The following is a 22,127-nucleotide window of genomic DNA, read 5'->3' on the forward strand; positions in this document are numbered from 1 at the left end:
AAGTGTTTAATAGAGCCCTTAACACACACGCTAAATAAATTGAAAACAACCGTTACCCTCTCCTTGGCCTTGGTGTCTCCACATCTATCCCACTAAAACACTCCATAACACTGTTCAACCCAAACCCAAGCCTGAACCGCATGGATGTGTCTGGCCCAGTTCAGCCCATATGTGCGACACATCTGCCTCACTGCCTTTACAGCACCAGATTTCACAGATGTGTACAATCCAGCCTGCCTCTGTGTTTCACAAGGCCCATATTTTTTTCAGTAATTAAATTGTTATTGTTTATGTTTCATTAGTGTGAGTGGTTTCCCAGTTAACTACTGACAGATGTAGGCTACTGTAGGTGCTTGTATTTGCTTGTATAAAAAATATATATATATATTGTGTGTGTCTCTCAACATGCTCACAATCAAATCACTGGTAATGTACAAGCTATCAAATAGCCTCAGAGGTGCTGTTTCTCATTGTGCTGCAGAGTTTCACACTAAATAAACCTGACTAGCAGTACCATAAAGTAGATTACAACAAAACAAGACTTGTCTGGTACTTTTTTTCACAAGTCAGTGCTGTTACACCATGGTATTGTATGGCTTAGCAAACACCTAGCTACACCCTGGCAACTACCTAGAAAACCTTATTAACTGCACATCAAATGCTCAGAACGCCCTAATTAACTACTCACCCAGAACATCCTTGCAACTGCATAGAACCACATTAAAAATACTCACAAGACCCTAGCAACTACATAGCATCATATACTTTAAAATATTCAGTAGTCATGAGCAACTGCATAACAACACTGGCATAGTGAAAGACACCTTTGCGCATGCAAGCACACAACTCACAATTCTTCAGAAAATGTAGGAATCTATTTTTCATTTCAGGATTTTAGCCCGCGTTTCGGGTTGCATTGATCATTTTTATGGTGAGAGTCTAAGCAGTGAACCAAAGCCTGATCAGAGTGCTTGAGTCTGTTATCAAGAGATGAGAGGATGGACGGTATGACTGAAACCAGACTGCATGTTTGAGAACCAGTCTTGCTTTCATCTATTATACGTGGCGTCCATATGCTGACTTACTGCGTCCTCGCCTTTGATCTTCCCTTGATCTTTATATATTCAAAAGAGCGATGCTTTCTGTCTTTTTCCTCTTTCCTCGTTCCTGCACAGATGTCGTAACACCTTGCAAAAGAAAGCGCACAGCTATAACTCATGCTCACATGGCCAGATGAATGGAAAGAGTGGGCCGCACATGTGAAAAACATCATATGAGAGCTTTGAGTGGGTGCATGTGTCTGGAAGACACAAACACACATCTCCAGATTATAATGGGGTTTCATACGATCCTAAGATAATTCATCTTAAAAGCCTTGATTCTAATGGTCTACATTTCAAATAAGACACATCAGGGCCAATATTTTCTATGAATTACCCTAGTATAGCATATCTATCTATCTATCTATCTATCTATCTATCTACAGTATCTACCATCTATCTATAGATGCATTCAGTTGGACAGAATAGTGGATGGTGTCTGTTCACTGTTTTCTTGGATTCTTCCTCTAGGGCAGTAGTAGATGAGGGCAATTTCCTATTGATGGTGAAAAAAAGTTAGAGCATATAACATATAAAGCGTGAAGAGTAGCGGCCCTAGTACTGAGCCTTGAGGTACTCCATACTGCACTTGTGATCGATATGATACATCTTCATATATATTCCATACCATGAAAGTCCAGTGTTGGACCCCACTGACTTTCATTATACAGACTAAAACAGTTTAACCCTTTAACTGCCCCACCAAGAAAAAAGCATTTTTTTTTTGCATTTCTTATCTCCTTATGTCATTAGTTACCACACTCAATGTATTTTTTTTCCAACACGTCCCATAATTTTTAAAAACATTAGCTTAGCTTTTCTACGTTTACCATAAAGTGACAAATCAACCATTTGGTTGAGCACGTTTTTCAAAAATTATTGAAAACATACTAAAGTTTTTTCATGGCACCAAGTAAAATAATTTTGTAAAGTTAGGGCTCTTACAGTGTAATATGTCAAAAAAATATGCTTACCTTGCAAAATTTCACCAAAAACAGTTTACATGGCAGGAGTGATTTCTTTCTCTCTGACATCCATCAAAGAAGAAGTGTTGTGACAAATGCTGTTGATTTTTTTGGCTTAACATACCTCTACCAGATGGTAGAGATGGCTCAATCAGCTTGAATTAAGTTAGGTACTCCTCTCAATAAAATATAGTGACTCAAAATGTGCTCAACCATTTGGTCGAGCGGCATTTAAAGGGTTAAATGTGCAGTCAGGGTGATGGAGACTAGAGGGCATGGGGTGAGTGAAGGATCGATGGATGGATGGATGTGTGGGTCAAGATTGAATAATAGAGAGACGAAGGAAATAAAGCTGCATGGGAGAGAGCGCACTTTGTCACGCTGTTAACAGAGACCTAGAACTAATGTACTGTGACTTACACGCATAACACAGACATTCAAATGAGAAAGAGGATTCTGGGATGCACCACATTCATCCTGCTGTGAGTCTGGCTTTAGCCTCCTCTGAACGTGTCCATCACAGAGAGAGAGAGAGACCTGTGCATTCGTACGATGTTGCCATAGTAATGGTTCTGGAAGTAGCGGAGGTCCGTCTGAACTGTTAGTGTGCGCATGATAATGACTGTTTTTCACTTCAGGGGGTATGCAAAGAGGTCAGGGTTTATGTTTTGTGTGTTTATTTCTTCTATCCCTGATCACCAGAGCCACACAGACTGTGAGCACACAGAATCAGAATGCCTGTTTAGTTCTGCACAGCACTGACACCTTTGGCTTACTTTCAATAATATTGTACTTTTCTCTACTGCATTTAACACATATTACCATGTTGAAATCCATCCCACATTCCACAATTCTGTAAATTCTCCCCAAAAGAAATCAGTTCTGAAATACAGAAATAATATTATGTATTAATAACATTAATTTCAACATACATTTTTGGATGAACTATACAGTACTATAAAGTTTGGAGTTGGTAACATTTTTTAAATGTTTTTGAGAAGTCTCTTATTATTTACCAAGACTCTGGATTCATTCTGATATGCTGATTTGCTGCATTATTGATTTATTTTTAAATACCGCATTTATTTGGAGAAATAAAAATAAAAATGTAATGACCACATACTTTTGAACAGTAGTGTATATTAATGCCACTTCAACAAATATAAAAAAGCAGGAGCAAATATGTTAAGTCATAGAATGATATTTAACATATCACATATAAGCTCATGTACAGTAGCTAGGTACTATTGATAAGTATTACTTTTTAAGTATCTAAAACATTTTTTTCTTTATTACTGTTATTCTATTAGGGAAATACTGTAGTCTGTTTTATTTTGTGTCTATCCCTCAGTGATATCAGCTATATATCTGTGTGTGCAATCCGACGCCGTAAGTGTACAGTGTGCACACAAACACACCCGTCACACTTGCTAACACAACTTAGATTGTTTAATGGGATCCAAATCTGAGACAAGGATACAGTACAACATCCACCAGTCCTCTCTATCTCTCTCCCCTCCCCATCCCCATTTTGAATGATTCATCTGCTACATGTAGGAGAAAAGAGAGGGGAACGGTTATTGTCAGACTAAGTGGCATGTCATGGAGCGATTTGAATGTGAAAGCGTTTTGTGTTGCTAAACTGAATGAAACTTAGGAAGGGATGGAAGCAGAGCTGCACAGTGTGACGTCTCAGTGGTCTGATATACCCAGAAGGCTTCAGGCTCGCTCTGCATGTCGAGGCAAGCAGAGGCATATGTGGAATATCTGTTAGGGCATCGCAAAAAGAGTGTGTACGTCACTGTTATATTCATTCTAACACAAAATACAAGTGCTTTCTCGTCCCATGTGGGACTTAAGTTCAAATACCACACACACACACACACACACACTAGATGTCTTCTTCCACGCTTTCCTGTCTCATAATGTCTTTTTCATTTTGCACTATATGCACACTGAATACAAGGCTCAAATTATTCTGTAGGTGTCCTGGTCCTTTTCCCCCCTACCTTTCTGTATTAATATTATTCAAGTTCTTGTTCCATCAACGGCTGAGGAGGCAGTGTGAAAAAAGAACATGAAAGTACTGTGACCCCCAACGGAAAGCCAGAGACAAATGTTAGCTTAGGAGTTTGTGAGAGGCAGGGCAATAAGCTGCGCTTAACCACAAGAGCTTCAACACCCTTAACCTGGGAGCAGAAGGAAACTTTAGCACACGTGCAGAATCAATCAGGGTTTGTTTTAGCCTCAACTTTTCAGCTACTCAACTGCTCTGCTTAAAGATAAGGCGATTCTTTGGGGAAAAGAGGTAAAGTGGTTCAGAAGGTAAATTCACTGTGTACACCAACCCAGCATTTCCCAGCATTTTAATTCGCTTATTGATTCGCTTATTGAACTTATTGATTCATTGAATCTGTCAGTCTCACCTGATGCTATCAAATTGAGCTGATTCAAAATGATGTGCATCTGCAGAAATGCATTATGGGAACTAAAATGCACAGTACAGAATGAGGACAGAGTGACCAAACTGCATTCTTAAAAATAAAGGTTTCGAAATGTTGTTTTGGTAGCGATCCCATTAAAGAAAAATTTTTGGTTCCCCAAAGAACATGTCAGTGAACAGCTCTTAAAAGAACCATTTATGTACATAACGGAGACGTTCCCTATCAGTCAGTCACTGCAAGTTACGTCGAACGACAATGCCGAAACGAAATGCCACAACCTGAACACCATCACAACCCTGTGGTGCTGCAATTGTTGACAAGCCACAGCGTGTCACAAAAGCTAAGGTCTTAACCATCTCAAAGCCTCTACGCAAATTCACTGACCATGGTACTGAAGGGGACCAAAAGGGTGAGGACATTGCTTCTGGAGAAGGCCATGCTGTTGTTCCATGCACAAAATGTTTTTGGAAGGGATTTCAACCTTCAGTGAAAGATTGCTTCCTATTTGTTCTTTCAGCAATGGAAACCACATACACTTTCAAGGAGGAGAGTGACAGTCTACGCTCCAACCCTTCTTCCAGGAAAGAAAGCATGACTCTGACTGAGCATCTCCGGGGGTCTTCTTGGATGAGAAGAACACCAAGTCTTGAACAGACTCCACTTCAAAGCATAGGCCTGCCTCATAGAGGGAGCTCTAGCCTGAGTGATAGTTTCTGCACCCGCTGGTGGCAGATCACTTATGTCTGCCACGTCCCGTCCAGAAGCCATATGTGAAGGTTCCAAAGATCTGGACGTGGGTGCCATTTGGTGCCCAGCCCCTGAGAGAGGAGGTCCCGCCTCAGGGCGATGTGCCAGAGAGGGGGTGTCACAAGGAGAATGAGTTCCAAAAACCAGGTCTGGGTGGGCCAGTAAGGTGCAACCAACAGGACCTGTTCCTCATCCTCCCTGACCTTGCACAGTGTTTGGGAAACGCATACTTGCGTAGATCCCAAGGCCAGCTGTGTGCCAGCGCATCCATCCCCTGGAGGCCTAGGTCAGGAAATAGTACAGCTGTCAGTGGGAGGACTCGTGGGAAGCAAGCAGGTCTACCTGGACTTCTCCGGATCAACTCCAGATCAGCTTGACCATCTGGTGATGGAGTCACCATTCCACGGTGAAAGTGAGCTGTCGTGAGAGTGAATTGGCTGCACGATTGAGCTCCAAAGCTGCTTGCCCATTGCACGTCGTGCCCCAGACTGTGATGGAGGCATCTGTCATGACAACGACATGCCAGGTCACTTTTTAGGGTGTCCAGGGGCTGAATAGGAAAGTGACACATTGGTGTGATGGTGACACAATGTGTACCGCGGCGCCATCCCCATCTCGGGACTCAGGAGTGTAACCAGGGCAAGGGCGCCCTCTGCGACCTTCGTGAAGACACGGGGAACAGGGAGAGCCTGAAGGGGAGGACCTTGTAATGCCATGCCATGGGGAGTGACTCATATATGGAAAAATCCACTAGCCAATTTTCATTGCCATTTTCTCTTAAACTCAGAGATGATTGGCCTCCCAAGTGAGACCCCATATGTCGTTCGATATAAATCATTGTGACCAACAGATAGGGAACCATAGATGCCAATATAAGGACCTTTATTTTTACAAGTGTATGGGGTGCGAAGTGTAACATGAATAATTGTATGGTCTGAATGAAGCATGTGACACACAATTATGTATTTCATGACTAAACTGAATTTGTGCATTTAACAGTGTTGGCGAGGTTACTTTAGAAATGTAATAGGTTACAGATTACAAGTTTTATTCCAAATATAGTAGTGTAACATTTTATTACTTTATTAAAGTAATGATTACATTTGTTTACTTTTTGATTACTTTTCTACATTTCTAATGGATGTTTTTAACTGTTAATCATTTTTTAAACATTTATGGCAGGCAGTGTTAACCTTTCAGTAGCACTCAATACTCATTACTGTCAGACTTTCAAGATCCTTCATCAAACTAAGTTCAACAGTAATAAAATGTACCCAGCATGTCAAAAAAATCTGATTGAGATCGGTACTATATTTTATTCACAAAAGTGTGTCTGAAGTTCAAAATGGATTCTGTCCACAAAATGCTTTTTGTGCTTTCTCTTGCTTTCTTCTTTCACAGGCACCTCTTATTGTTTTATATTTTCATATTTATTCAGTTAATTTACCAATCCATTTGCCAGCTGATGATGTGCCTCAGGTGTTTATAAGTAGATCACATAATTTGCGAAGTACAGAGGAGGAGACTGATTCATATCAAGTACAATACACTTTTTAGATCAGCTCTCCAAAAAGTGTCCCATCAAGGTTTCCCCCTGCATTCCTTATGAGCATATTGCCCCCAAGGGATTGTTGTTTTATTTAGTATACCATAAGTCATTCTGAATTAGAAAGTGTCAGCTAAATGACTAAGCAGCAGCAAAAAGAACTGTTGAAAACCAAGGGGAAAAGGTCACACTTCATTTAAATCCCTTTCAGCTTTTTGCACGGTGCCCAGAAATATCTGGGAATGATTAGCAACACTGAATAATGTATAATTGAGCATGATGTGTGTTAAGCAGAAATCACACTAAAAACATTTGCACAGTTTGGAGAGATCTCTTGGTATGTTGCAGTTTATTTTGCAGCAAGCCAGTGTGGATAAGGCGAGTCGTTTATTCTTTTGGTGCATTCATGCGCACACACACAAGCAATTACACTCATTTGGTTAATGTGCAAATTAATTAGCAGCCTTGGCACAGCTCCAGCGTTTATAGTCAATGAGAGCATGTCAAATGCACATGCATACACACACATACACACACACACACAGGCAGAAATACGTTGGCGGGAGTTTTTGAGCATGCATTGTTTTCCAAAGTGCTTTAGCATTTCATTGCATGAGTGATTAAAATGTTTTTCTGTTTTATTTCATTCTCTTGCTCTTTCTTCTTCTTCTTCTCTCTGACATTGTCTTAAAGAATTAATTTGATGGTATTCAGCAAGGGTTGAGCAAGTCTTGAGCAAGGGTTACAAGTTATGCATGTGTGGTTTTACTACATTAGTAATTAAAACCCATAGTTCCTACTGTTCTTAATGCCTGTACAACCTCCCTCAAACTAAATTAATTACTTTGTATATGAATTCGTTAGGCCTGTCAATCAAGCCGGCACGCACACACACTTCTTCAGCCAAATCTTAAAATCATCTGACTGTTTATTGTAATAGAGTTGTATATCAATCAGACAGACAAGAGGAAAAACACATGGGGCTTTTAAACAAGCGAGATGTGTGTAATAATTACAGAACAAAAACTCTCATAAATTCACTGTTAACAAGCTGGAGATCTGCAAACGTTTCAAATACTGACATTTATGTTCATGCTATATGATGATTAGACTGATTAACAGAAGATTGTATGTTTTCTCAATAGCACTTCTTTCTAAGGATCAGTATAACTATTGATCATACGTGATGTTAAGGGCTTTGTTGCTTTGTTTTACTTTTCTAAAAAATAAAAGTAAATGAGCATATATAATAAAGTGTAAAAATAAAGACTTGGGATTGTAACTATAACTTACATAGCAGCCAGACATTACCCATCATATGTGAAAAAATATAAGCAATACTCATGTAACATGTAACATTTCGGTTGCACTTTATTTTACAGTACGTGTACTAACATGTACTTATAGTGTACTTACAGTGTACTTATCTAAGAAAGTTCTGGTAATACAAGGTAACTACATGGGGAAGGGTTAGGTTTAGGGGTAGGTTCAGGGTTAGTACCTAGTTATTACATAGTTATTGTAATTACTATAATAAGTACATAGTATGTACATGAGGAACAGGACTGTAAAATAAAGTGCTACCAACATTTCATTTACTGTACTTACATATAACATTTACATTTTTCAAAAACCCAGTGCCTTGGTACACAACACTTGTTCACACAAACCATTTAACCCATGCGTCTCTCCATTAAACAGTTTTACATTTCCACGCTCCCCACCTCATAATTCACATCATTTAGTACTAGTGTAAAAACAATTAATTTTAATGAAAATCCTTTCCCTTGACGGCGAAAATAGGACAATCTATGGTGGACCAAAATTCAACTGCGTTGCAATTGTGAAATGAGTTTTAAGGAGATTTTCTGTCATATTTTTAAAGTGGTGTAGGAGGCAGAGACATGCCAGAGCAGCACAGAGAGAAAGAGAGAGATGAATTATAATTAGAGGCTAGCAGACACTAATGAAGAAGGATTAATTGCTGTTATCATCAAGGACTCTCCATTAATGCCCTTATTTAATACAAGTCGTCCACATGTTCGTCACAGCAATAAACTCCAGACCTGAAATAGCTCTTTATTTAGTTTATATTTCATTATTTATTTATAGATAGATAGATAGATAGATAGATAGATAGATAGATAGATAGATAGATAGATAGATAAATAGATAGATAGATAATGTTTTTTATTATATTTGTTTTCATTTTATTGTTAAAGTTTTAGTAATTGTTTTGTGTTTTTGTCATTTTTATTAGTTTTATTTAAATATATCTATAGAAAATTTTTTGTTAGTTTTTATTTCAGTTTAAGTAATACTTATTTTAGTTAATATAAATGAAAACAAGAAATGTTGTTTTTGCAACCTGCTAAAATATATATATACATTTTCAACTTTATATTTTCCTTAAGTTATATTAATTGTATATTATTTATTATGTTAAGTTTATATTATTTCAAGTAACAGAAAAGTTTTATGGTTCTAGTTTTAGTTAACTATAATAACCCCTTGTTTCCTTTAAAAGTACACAGATATCAAAATTCTGGGTACATATAAACTGATAATTATGGCTGATATTAAAATTCAATACTATTTGGTCTAAATAAATGTAAAAAATAAAATAAAACCAAAGACAGTTGGTTAAATGCTAAAAATGAATCTAGGTCTCACAACATTATAATCTACAGCATAAAAAGGACATTAAGTTTACTAACAGTATTATTAATGTAATAGTGTTATTAAAGATCAACCATGAGTGAGTATAGATGGTGAAAGAGTCCTAAATGTAAAAACCGGGGAATGAGCAGCGAGATTAAATATTTAGTATCAACCAAAACTAATTAAATGAATAAAATAATGTCAGCTCATAACCAATATTGTACTGATATATCGTGCATAGATTTCTTTGAACATTAATGAAAGCCTGTGCTGAAACGTGTTTGTTTGGCTAAATTTGAAAATCTCCCATCTCATGTTGTTGGATTTACTATTTTGGTTTACTAGATCTAGTTTATTAGTCTCTAGATGAGAATGATGTGAATCAGTGGTGTTGTCGTCTTGTTTCTTTTATTAATACTTGGCTTGTTATTCAAGTACATTTTATGTTTAAAAACACACACAGTCTCTCTCTCTCTCTGTCTCTGTCATTCTGCGTGGCAATTTTGTAATGTATCACGATAAGAAGAGCAAATGGACAAAGTTAATTAAAAAGAAAGGCAAGGCAATTAGACAATTCTTCTCTCTCTCTCTCTCTCTCTCTCTCTCTCTCTATCTGTGTGTGTGTGTGTGTGTGTGTGTGTGTGTGTGTGTCTCTGACAATAATAAAGAGATGGTCTGTTGAGCTGCTCACAGTGGGAACTGTTACATTTTTCAGGAAATTCATGGCAGAATAGTTGTGGGATTAGTTGTGAATAGTGAAGGGTTAAGCTGAAAATTCCAGCTGGCTTCACGCTCATAGACAGATGTCTGAAGTGTGTCTGGTCTGTCTTCATTTCTATGGCTGTGAGGATGTATTTGGGTGTGTGTGTGTGTGTGTGTGTGTGTGTGTGTGTGTGTGTATGTGTATTGAATCAATACTTCTGTGCCCCAGACGGCCATAGTCCATCAGGGTCTTTACACACAAAACCTCTGGGTTTTATATTGTGTGGGTGTTTTTACTCGAACCACTTTAAACACACATTTATCTCCTGTTTAAGAATGACAGCATTAAGCTAGTAGTCAATGAGTAGTGAAAGACATGAAGTGCTTTTGGGATTTTAACATGCCCTGCGGTGTGATAAGGTACTATATCTCATCTAAAACTATTATAAGCAACGTTTTGATAATTCTTTTATGAGCTCATATTAATTTAGAGACCACGTGGAATATTTGTACTTTCAAACCAAAAACCCATATAAAATTAAATATTTATAATAGTAAATAAAATTAGTTCTTAAATTAATGTTTTTTTAAAGTGTGGTCAAACAAATGTATATATTTTTATTTGTTATAAATATGTTATAAATGCGTTATAAATATAAGTGTGTTATTTTATATCATATATTTTATATTATTATAACTATCTGTTATAATAATATTATAGGCTATTTGTATTTTATATTAGTAATATATTATTTTAGTGTATTTTACATACTTTATATATTATTTAAAATAAACTAAGGCAGTAAAAAATAAATGTAACAGTCACGATCGTCAGCTGGAGTGCCCATGAACTCCAGTAGAGGGCACTCCACACAGGACTCTGGCATTCTTGTATTTCCATTCCCAACTCCATTTCCCATAATCCCGTGCTTAGGGCTAATAACCACCAGTTGATCCCCGTTACCACTCCCCTGTATAAACTGTGTTTGGACTCTCAATAAGTGCGAAGCCTTGTTTAGTTCTGTCTTGCATTATTATATTGTATAGCGCCTTTGATTTTCTGCCGCCTGCCCCGACCTCTGCCTGGTTCTGTTACTGATTCTGGATATCCCTTGACATACCTGACGCTGTTTCCTGATCTCTGCCTGTTTGACCACTCTCTTAATTAAATACTGCAAATGGATCCGAACGTCTCTGACTCCATGCTACAGTAACCATTTATTGTATAATAAGCCCCTTGTGACACTTCACTTGGAGAGAAGGAAGAAGAAAAAAACAGGAGAATACAGAAGTATGATCTTTAATTCAATCCACAAGGAGATACACACAACGGAAATAACTAATGACATTCAACAGGCACACATAGGAACTAAGACGAAATTTAACAGCAGACAGAGAACTAACTGAAAACACTATTTAAAGACAGACATCGATGGGACACGGCTGGAACCAAATTAACAAAACGGGGAACACCTGGAACTAATGGAACTGAGGACAGGAACAGGAAGCATGACCAAATAAGGAAAACAGAAACTAAGACCGGTTAAAGGAAACTCAAGTCCACAACACTGACGCCCCTTACTTATTTTAACCTTCTTTTTTTTTTTAAAGGCCCATGGGAATATTATTGTTTAAATTAATGTTATTTTTAAGTTTTATTTTTTATAAATATGTTATAATTTTGTTATAAATATAAGTGTTTTATTTCTAAATATAAATTTTAATGTTTAGAATTTAGTTTTTTTATATTTTTGTTGTTATATTCAGAATGTTACTATTATAAACAAATCTATGCTTCAAATTAAATAAAAATTTTAAATAAATGTATGCATTTAGCAGCCGTTTTTATCCAAAGCAACTTACAGGCTATCAATTTTTATCTATCAAATGATATTTATCAAATGCATCTTCAACACATCTGACACACTGAGTTTAAGTGAACACGGATCCATTTGCATGCAGTTTGCACACAACTCACAAGTACCATTTTGCCTCAAATAAAACGCTGGCTATTGCAGTAATTCATCTAAATTTAAATGTGGCAGGCTTTCATTTAGAACTCATGTAAATATAAATAGCGAGAGCTTTTGTTTGAGGTGCTTATTAATATAATGTAATATAAATGAATGTGTCCGTATGCAGAGCAGCGTGGTCGGCGGAGCATAAACAGGATGCAGATGGGACCCTCGTCCTCGGTTTTGTCATGGCACGATGCTCTGTAAACCCTTACTGAAGAAGGGAGATGGGACGGGGGTGAGAGAGACAATAAACTGAAAGCAGCAGCGCTCAAGGTTACAACACATCAATCCTGAGAGAGTGAAGAAGAGACGAGTGGGAATGTAAGGATGGAGAGAGAGAGAGAGAGAGAGAGTGCGAGATAAAGCTAGAATAAGAGAGGCTGGATGGGGGGGGGGAGAAGTGAAGAGAGAGGAGCGCACATGAGCGACTCCAGCCATGAGAGAGAGAGCGAGAAAAGGATATATACAGCGCAGTGACCTACAGAGACAGATGAGCAAGTGCTGTGTGTGGAGTATTATCACCGTATCTTGTTATCAAGGATCCCATTAAGATGGTCTCATAGTCCTCGCGCTTCATATCTGGATATTTCTACTTCCATGTGGGATGAGCAGCTGCGCTGAGCGAGAGAGACCGAGGCATCTGACTTCAACACCATGAGGTACTCACAGAACGGAGGGAACGAGGCGTGAGAGAGAGGTTTTTGAGAGCAGAAGGAGACAGGGATGCAATGATAGCAAGCGGGAGAAAAGAGGTTTAGACTGAGGAAAGCAGTGAGAGACGAGTGGAGAGGAGATGTTTTCCTGAAAAGTGAAGTTGGGGGTTTGTGCCTCTGTGGAGGGACTCTGCATTAACACAGATTCTGCTCACTTCAGTCTTGTACATTGATTAAATTATGTTGAGTTTTTTTCAGATTTTGTCATATTTTAGCTGCTTAAATTTGTTAAAACTATTTCAAATTTAAATGGGAATCCTGATACAATTCAAGTTTAAGTGTAAATGTAAATCAGGACACAGTTCAGATGTATATTTTAAACAAATTCTGAATGCAATTCCGATTTATATTTCAATCAAAATCTGGATGCAAATGAAATGAATATTTAAACCAAATACAACGCAATTTGAGTTGACATTTAAATCAAGATTTCAAATGTAAATGTGAATGCAAACGCGGATACAATTCTGATTTATATTTAAATCCAAATTTAGAATACATTTCACATGCTCTGTATGTTTCCTATAATCCAAATTAAGATATAGTTTAAGTTCACTGTTGACATTTAAATCTGGATATCAAATGTAAATGCAAAGACGGATACAATTCAAATTTATATTTACATCGAAATTATAAAGCAGTTCAAATTGTTTATATATAAATTCAGATATGATTTGAGGTCAAATGTAAATACAGATCCAATTCAAATTCACATTTGAAATCCATATTTCTGATAAAATTCTAATTCAAATTTAAATGTAGATCCAATTCAATTCTGAAATTAGATTGAGAAGTTTGTTTTGTTTGTTTGTTTTTGAAACTCATCAGTCAATTCTACATAAAATCTGAATCTGAATTTGATGTGTATGGGGATATAAAATCATATATTTTGTTTTAAATACAGCGCAAATTATAAACTGGATGGTAGAGTAAATGTTCAAGCAGTGTTTGGTATGTCCTGTTCTTTTGGATAGGCTTTAATCTTTGTGTGAAGCCCCGATCTTTACAGTTCCTGTGAGGAAAAGAGCCCGTCTTTCTCTCTCTAGTGGCTATGAACTGGGTAACCGTACATTGTATTTTGGACAAAAGCAGCCATAAGTGTGAAATCTCTAGGAAGGCAGATAAAGTGTACAGTGTAGTGTACGAAAGCCAAAGGAAAAGAGAGAAATATCCACGGGAATGAGAGTGTTTGAATGTGAAATGATTTGCAATAGTTTCAGTCTTTACTTCGCTATGGGGAAAATAATAATTGTAAAGTGTCTTGGGGATATTCTTTGATTCATTTTATGAATGTCACTTTGAATACATATGTAAGGGTGAGTCGTGTCAGCTGGACGTTCCTTGCGCCAATTTTATCTGTGTGGTAAAATAAGAGAGAATACAGAGCGAAAATAGAAAATCCGTAATGACCGAATGCAAGCTACCTATTAGACTCTATCATGTGCTTTATAATTTCCCAGAGTCCATTAAAAATCATGCTATGCTCTTATTCTGAGTGTAATTATATTCTGTGGACCTTGACCACCCTGGTGCAAACTGACAAATGTCAGTGTGACTTTCCGTAATTATAACAGTAATATAACAGAAATCAATTCTCTCTTCCTCTGCTGGCCATTCTCACGCTGCTGAAGGCTCTTTCCTCAGAGCAGAGCACACAAGAGTGAGCGTTTCATCAAAGTCATGGCTTTTCATCAATACACTATTGGTTTTCTGAAGAATAACATTATTTTACTAGTTCTGCATGATTGCCTTTGATAGGAAATGCTTTTTGTGTGAATGCTGACGCACATGAACCAGTGTTTTGAACCGAGATGGAGGTGTTTGTCTGGTTGTGTTAATGTCTCGAAGGGTTAAAGGCATTTGTGATTTGTCTCTTCAGAGACTGTTGTCTGTTCTCTTTTATTTACATTCATTTCCATCTTTTTAAGTGCTTTCCATGAGGCACACAGCCGTCTTGGCATGAAGTTGAATGTGAACTATTATGAACATAAGAATGATAATTTCATCCTTTTGCGTTAATGCCAGCAGCTCTCGACTTGACAAGTTTGTGTGAGCCTGATGATCATGTTCTCCAGCATGATTTGAGAAGATCTTGATTAGTAACCTAGCAAACAGAATCTGAAATATTTCTTAAGCATTTTATTTCCGTCTTTGAATCAGTTGAATTAGTTTGAATTCGTTTATTCAGGTTGATGTATATATAGAGATGGTTAATGAGATATTTATCCTTTGGCATTATCGCATTAGAGGGGATCATTTGTTCTTCTTCAATGTAATTTTGGGTCCACTAACTTTTGAAAGTGCACTCTGTCATGTATTTCTGTGTTGAAGTGTAATTAAGAGAATAAATGTGATTCGGCCTTCTGCGTGTCAAAGCAACGAAGCTGTTAGTTTAGTCTGTTGCGTGATTGAGTTTGAATTAGCACAGACTGACATCTCTATGATGAGAACTGTACATGTACAAACGGTATGGGATGAATTCACTTACATTGTGCTAAATATGTGCTATTTCAGTGCTGAATCCTTCGTCTTCACAACCTTCCACAATCCAGTAATCTAGCAATGTGTTATTTGCGCTGCTTAGAGTATGATAATTTTTTTTATTATTATTATTATTAGATTAGGAAGGAATGCACAGCGTTTTTGATTTTGAGATAATTTTTTTGTTTGTTTTGTTTTTGTTTTTTTACCTCTGGAATGTCATTCCTGCCATGTAACAAAAATCTTGCTTTGCTTAATCATAATTATGACATAATTATAGAAAAAAAAAATATATATATATATATAATTATACAAAAAATGTTAATTAGTTGACACAAAATAATGTAAATTATGACATAAAAAGTTTAAATTATTGCAAAGAAAACAAATAAAAAAATCTAAATTAAAACTTTTCAAATATTTAAGAGATTTTTTTGTATTTAGTAAAATGTATGATATTTATGAGATAAATAGTCATAATTGTGATATAATAATCGTATAGTTATGATTTATTACAATTAAACCTTAACCTAATTTTGACTTTTCTCATAATATTTAGCAAATCGCAAAATATCCAAAAGAATACAAGATTTTTGAATTTCCGTATTTTAAATAAAAAAGTTGAGAATTTTAAAATCATTTATTTTAGTTTTTAGTATTTCTTCTTATTTCTTTTTTGGACAAAATAGCATACAATTTTAATGTCAACCATTTAAAATGAATAACCAGAAAGCAAAAATTAATACCATAGCAGCCAGACTTTTAATTTCAGTAAAACACTATAATAAAGAGAACTAGTTATTATATGTATAGAGCGACAACATGACTATCGGTTCCTCCTGTGTGCATCTATATCGCAACAAGCACAGTGTGGCAAAATCTGAAACAAGCCACATGAGCTGCTTTCAATTTCACAAAGTATTACAATATTAAAGAGTTGCTGTGTGTGATAACCCAGTGTAAGTGATGTTCTCAGCATGGATTTGATCTTTGACATCTTCACGTTCTCTTCAGCTCAGCCTGATTCCTCTGGTTATCGCTCTCTGGCTCTCACCCCTCGGTCTGAGATTAGTCCCTGCTGTGTGCGTGGTGTGTGTGTGTTTAGCTCATGGTGGGTAGCAGTGGGTGGGGTTTTATATTCCAGCACAGATTAGCAGCTGAGAAGGGGATTCCATCCTATTAAATTATTCATGCTCAAGAAATGATTACAGTGCATGAAAACAGCATTGTGCATCAATAAAAGCCTTACCCTAGACACTGCATGTGTGTGTGCGTGCGTGCGTGTGTGTGATAATCCTGATTCACTGAGTTCAAATTAGACTGTGACCATAATATAAACTCAATGAGAGAGACAACTTATTCCCAGTATGATTCATCATCTCTCGTTGTGTAAGGGCAGTGTTTTGAATTAACTAGAGTTGAGTTGTAGGGCAGTACTGATAAATGTCAGATTATTAAGTTAGTCGAGTAGTCTGTAATGTGTGTCATTAACATGTGCATTTCATCTGGATCACTCTTTTGTCTAAATCTGAATATTGTTTTACACAAATACTAGTAAACAGCAGCAGGAGTTTGCGCTGCTGCATATTCACTTTTTTTGGCACGTTGATAGCCGACTCCTTATGTTGAGTTTAACTTTGCGTCCAGGTCACGTTGTAGCCTACATTTCTTGTAATATTTCAAGTGCAAGGGAAGCTGCGTGTTTATATATAGGCCTAACTTAAGGCTATAACAATTAAGGTCATTAATAATTTACCATAAATAAGATCTCTCTGGCGAAACCACATGCTGACACAACCTCCACCTTAACCTGAAGCAATTTCATTCACTGAGCTAAACTGAGCTAAACTGTATTTTCCGGGTGTTTTTCCCTACAGGTGTCACAAGGTGAAGTCTGTATAGAGTGAGCGGGAGCGCTGAGATGGCGACGCAGGGGCTGGCGGCCCGGCTCTTGGTGCTGCTGGCCGTGTTGGCGGTGGCTCACGCCTCCATCTTCCAGTCCAATCAGAGACTGAGACCTCGGATCCAGCGAGACCGGCGCAACATCCGCCCCAACATCATCCTCATCCTCACAGATGACCAGGACATTGAATTGGGTGGGTGGAAAAAGAATACGCAGATATCTTTAGGATCATTTACGATAAGCCACATCCAAGAGACACTTTTGGGGATTTTTGGACACAGCATAAAACAATGAGCTGTGAGAGTCCATGTGTTATAGGGATTTGAAAATGTTTCAGGGATTTTTGTCAGACACTGTATGTACTGGAATACCTAAAACTCCCTTAAACGTGATGAAACTCTTAACATAGCAACCACACATATGATTAAGGACACCAGTTTTCAAGACTATTATATCAGCCACTGTTTCCAATGAGAGCTCATCCGATCAGATTTTAGAGTAAGATTTAAATACACACTGTTCAAAAATTTGAGGTCATTAAGATATAGATTTTTGTTTTAAAGCAAGGATGCATCACATTGATCAAAAGTGACAGGAAATACTTTCATAATGTTACAAGTTAATGCTTTCAAATAAATGCTATTCTTTTGAATTTTTATAAAAAATAAGAAATGTTTCTTGAGCAGCAAATCAGCATATCAGAATGATTTCTGAAGGATCATGTGACACTGAAGACTGGAGGAATGATGCTGAAAATACAGCTTTGATCACAGGAAAAATTACATTTTAAAATAGAATCTTTATACAGAAAACTGTTTAATTAAATTATAATAATATTTTACATTATTTCTGTAATTTTTAATCAAATAAACGCAGCCTATGTGAGCATAAAAGACTTCTTTCAAAAACCTTAAAAAAATTAACTGAAGTGGATTTATTTTCCTTAAGGTATTTAATTTGATGCATTTTAACCAGTGTGACCTGTAACTGTTTGAAAAAAAAAAAAAACTTCACAGTCACATGTACTTTCGCACCTAAAACATATCGGTTCTTCAGAATCTCTAATGGTTTTACAAAGCAAGATCTCTCAGTCTAAAAGGATTAGATGCAACTAATGCTGAAAGAGCATTTGCTTCTGTTGAATGTGTTTGTGTGTGAGAGAGCTCGTTTATATTATTATATATCAGCTGTCCATCCATGCTGACCTTTGTGTGTAATGTGTTTGTATGTGCTGACCTTTCTTCAGGAGTCTGTAGAGATGTGATGATCCTGTCTGAAAGGCCAAACTGAACTAGACTTCCTTTTTCCAATCATGTCAATTAAGCAAATCAGGCTGTAGGTTGTGTGGGTTCACTTACAGTTGCTATAGTTTGTTCCCAGAAGTTATTTATAAATGTTGTCATTTTAATCAATGATTCATAAAGAAGAATGAATGTGCATTAAAGTCTCTTCTGATTACCAAGGCTGCGTTAATTTGATCAAAAATGCAGTAAAAACAGTATTTTATTCCTTCAGTCTCATATGATCCTTCAGAAACCATTCTTATATGCTGATGCTCTGCTCAAGAAACATTTCTAATTATCAATATATATATATATATATATATATATATATAGATATATAGATAGATAGATAGATAGATAGATTGATAGATAGATAGATAGATAGATAGATAGATAGATAGATAGATAGATAGATAGATAGATAGATAGATAGATAGATAGATAGATAGATAGATAGATAGATAATAGAATTTCTGTACACTACTGAATTAATGCATCCTTGCTATATACAATAAATAAATAAATAAATCTTCCTGACCCAAACCTTTGAATGGTAGTGTAAAAACAATTGAAGTTCATGGTTTGTCCTAATTTACAGTTAAATAAACGTGTGTTTGTTTATTTGAGCAAGGCAAGGTTGAAGAAATGCTGAGGAGAAGCTAAAACAATGGGGTTTTGAAAACTATGCTGTAATTGAGACTTTTAATAAATAGAGTGTGACTTGTGAATATAAAGCCTGTATCATATATCTACATATATGCACACACACACACACATCGCTGGTGTCACATGAATTCCCAGGCTGCAAACAACCAATCCATTTCCTCTTTAAGGCTGGAATGTTACAAACAGATAATAAATGAAATAATTGTGCTTTGAGAAAATGAAGTATCCAGTTCTATTTGAAGTAGAGCAATCGGTAGAACAGACTTTATGTCACCTTCAGTGATATATGATAGATCTTCTCTCACTCTCTCTCTCTCATCCAGGCTCCATGCAGGTCATGAATAAGACCCGGCGGATCATGGAACAGGGTGGAACGCACTTCTCCAACGCGTTTGTCACCACACCCATGTGCTGTCCGTCACGCTCCTCCATGCTGACCGGGAAGTACGCCCACAACCACAACACCTACACCAACAACGAGAACTGCTCTTCGCCCTCCTGGCAGGCCCAACATGAGCCGCGCACCTTTGGAGTTTACCTCAACAGCACTGGCTACAGGACAGGTGGAGAACACAAACACACACTGGAAGGATTACTTTGATAAACTGCTGAGTTATTGTTGCATGATATAGAGTAAAGTAGAGTGGAATACTGTAGTGTAGTGTAGAAGAGCAATAAGAGTAGAAAACTAGAGCAGAGTAGAACGAAGTGTACTAGAATAACATAGAGATGACTAGACTAAAAGTAGATTAAAGTACAGTAGAATTGAATGTACAGTAAAATTGAGTGGACTAAAGGAAAATAGCCCAGAGATAAGTAGAATATTACTAGAGTAATATAGACTGAGGAAGAGTAGACCAAAGTATAGGAAAATAGCTTAGAAATTAGTAGAATTCTATAAAATGAAGTAAAGTTTTATCTCCTGAAGTACAATATGAGTTAAGTGTATTATACTAAAGTAAAGATAATAACCTTTAGATGTATGGACAAGAGTATAATGTAGAATATATTAGAATAATTTATACTAAAACAGAGTAGAATAGAGTAACATAGACTTGAGAAAAATTTATTTAAGCAGAGAGGACTAGACTAGAGTAGAATAAAATTGAGTTGAGTGGACTATACTAAAATAAAGCTGAATAGTCTTGAGGTACAGTAAGTAGAATTATGTAGACTAGATTGGAGTAGATTAGCAGCATATACTGAAGTAGAGTAGAAGAGAGTTGATTGGGTTAGAATAAAGTAAAACGGAGGAGCCGAAAGATCAATTGAATAATAATGTAGAACAGAAAAAATAGAGCAGCGTACACTGATTTAGAGTAGAATAGAGTTGAGTAGAGTTGAGCAGAATAAAGTAAAAGAGAGGAGCCTAGAGATCAATAGAATAATGAATACTAGATTAAAAAAGAGTAGCATACACTAGAGTAGAATAGAGTTGAGTTGATTGTACTAAAGTAAAGTAGAATAGCCTTAAGATGTGTACTAGCCCAGAGTATAAAAATTTAAAGTAGAATAAATCAAAATAGTTTTACTATAAATAGAGCAGAATATAGTAAGATAGAATTGAGAAAATTTGATTAGCACAGACCGAACTAAAATAGAGTTGAGTAGACTTGACTAAAGTAGAGGGGAATGGCAGAGAGATTTGTAAAATAGAGTAGAACCAAGTAGATTAGAAGTAGATTATGGTAGTATAATCTAGAGTAGAATACATTTGAGTATCATATACTAAAATAGTAGAATAGAGTACAATAAAGTACTATAGACTAAAGCAGAGTAGAATTAAATAGAATAGCTTAAAGTAGAGTGGTGTAGTAAAGTACTTTATATCTTTGTAGCATAAAATTCATAGTTGGACTAGATTAGAAACTAATCAGAGTGTAGCATCAGTGGCTCTAAGATCATGCTTATCATTTAATAGATTGAGTTCTCATTCATTTGTCAACTGTTTCTTCATTTGTGTCTTTTGGGTTTTTCACACACTCTCACCAGAGATTCAGTGTGGCAGCCACCCTCCCCAGGTCACACACACAGTCAAATACACTCTCACAGACACGAATATTGACATGATCTATCTCCAACCTTCGGGCTGTAATGGATGGTTTTGTGAATTTTGTGATGTTTTTTTGTTTGTGGCATACATATCAGGCAAAACTACTATGTGCATGTAAACATAGCATGACCAGCTGTTAATGCTGTTAACACACACACACACACACACACCTGGCAGTGAGTCAGGCTTTTAGTGGTAACAGTAATCCATTAGAGCACACTTCCTCTATGAGAGAGACCGGTTTTGACCAACATCCTCACTAATGTAACACTTCCAACACAAATATTCCTTCATCTATACTCTGCCATAACCTACAACTACTTTACACTGTTTTACTATACTCTACTCAACTCTATATACTGTGTACCTTTACTCTATCATATTATACTGCTTTACTCTCTACTCTATTGAACTGTTCTACTTTATTCTATTCTACAACACATCTTCTTAACTCTGTTTTTTTCTGCACTGTTGTAGTCAATATTTCTACTCTACGTAATTCTACAGTTTTGTGCTCTGTTCTGTTCAGTCCAGCTCAACTGTACTGTGGGCTTTTCTACTCTTATGTTTTACTCTACCATATCACTGTTTTAATTCTGTTTTAGTCTGTACTACTCTGCAATACTTAAGACCCGTACTCTGCTATACTCTACTTTGTTCTATTCTACTCAACTTTACCATGTACTATTCTACTCTATTTTACACTGCTTTGATCTATTCTGTTGCACTTTCTCTATTGAACTACTCTATGTTTGTGTAAAAACTATTCTAATCTATTCTGTTCTACTCTACTCAACTGTAGGATACACTTTTCTACTCTTCTATTCTTTTGTACCATACTATTT

At 36.5% G+C, this 22,127-nt stretch overlaps 1 protein-coding gene across 5 annotated transcripts in view; it reads left to right on the plus strand.

The window, feature by feature from the left end:
* LOC113093007 (extracellular sulfatase Sulf-2-like) overlaps positions 1-22,127 on the plus strand; it is a 134,051-nt gene that overhangs the window by 88,786 nt on the left and 23,138 nt on the right. For 4 of the 5 annotated variants that reach the window (XM_026258834.1, XM_026258837.1, XM_026258838.1 and 1 more), the window contains exons 4-5: positions 17,255-17,473; positions 19,553-19,792. In XM_026258834.1, the coding sequence (XP_026114619.1) occupies positions 17,299-17,473; positions 19,553-19,792 (415 nt within the window). In that variant the 5' untranslated portion in view covers positions 17,255-17,298. Of the gene's footprint in view, positions 1-12,616; positions 12,843-17,254; positions 17,474-19,552; positions 19,793-22,127 lie in introns of those variants that run through there. The other variant, XM_026258836.1, reaches the window with a different exon arrangement.

Source organism: Carassius auratus, unplaced genomic scaffold (genome assembly GCF_003368295.1).
Source record: "Carassius auratus strain Wakin unplaced genomic scaffold, ASM336829v1 scaf_tig00214826, whole genome shotgun sequence".
In the NCBI taxonomy this organism is placed as follows: Eukaryota; Metazoa; Chordata; class Actinopteri; order Cypriniformes; family Cyprinidae; genus Carassius; species Carassius auratus.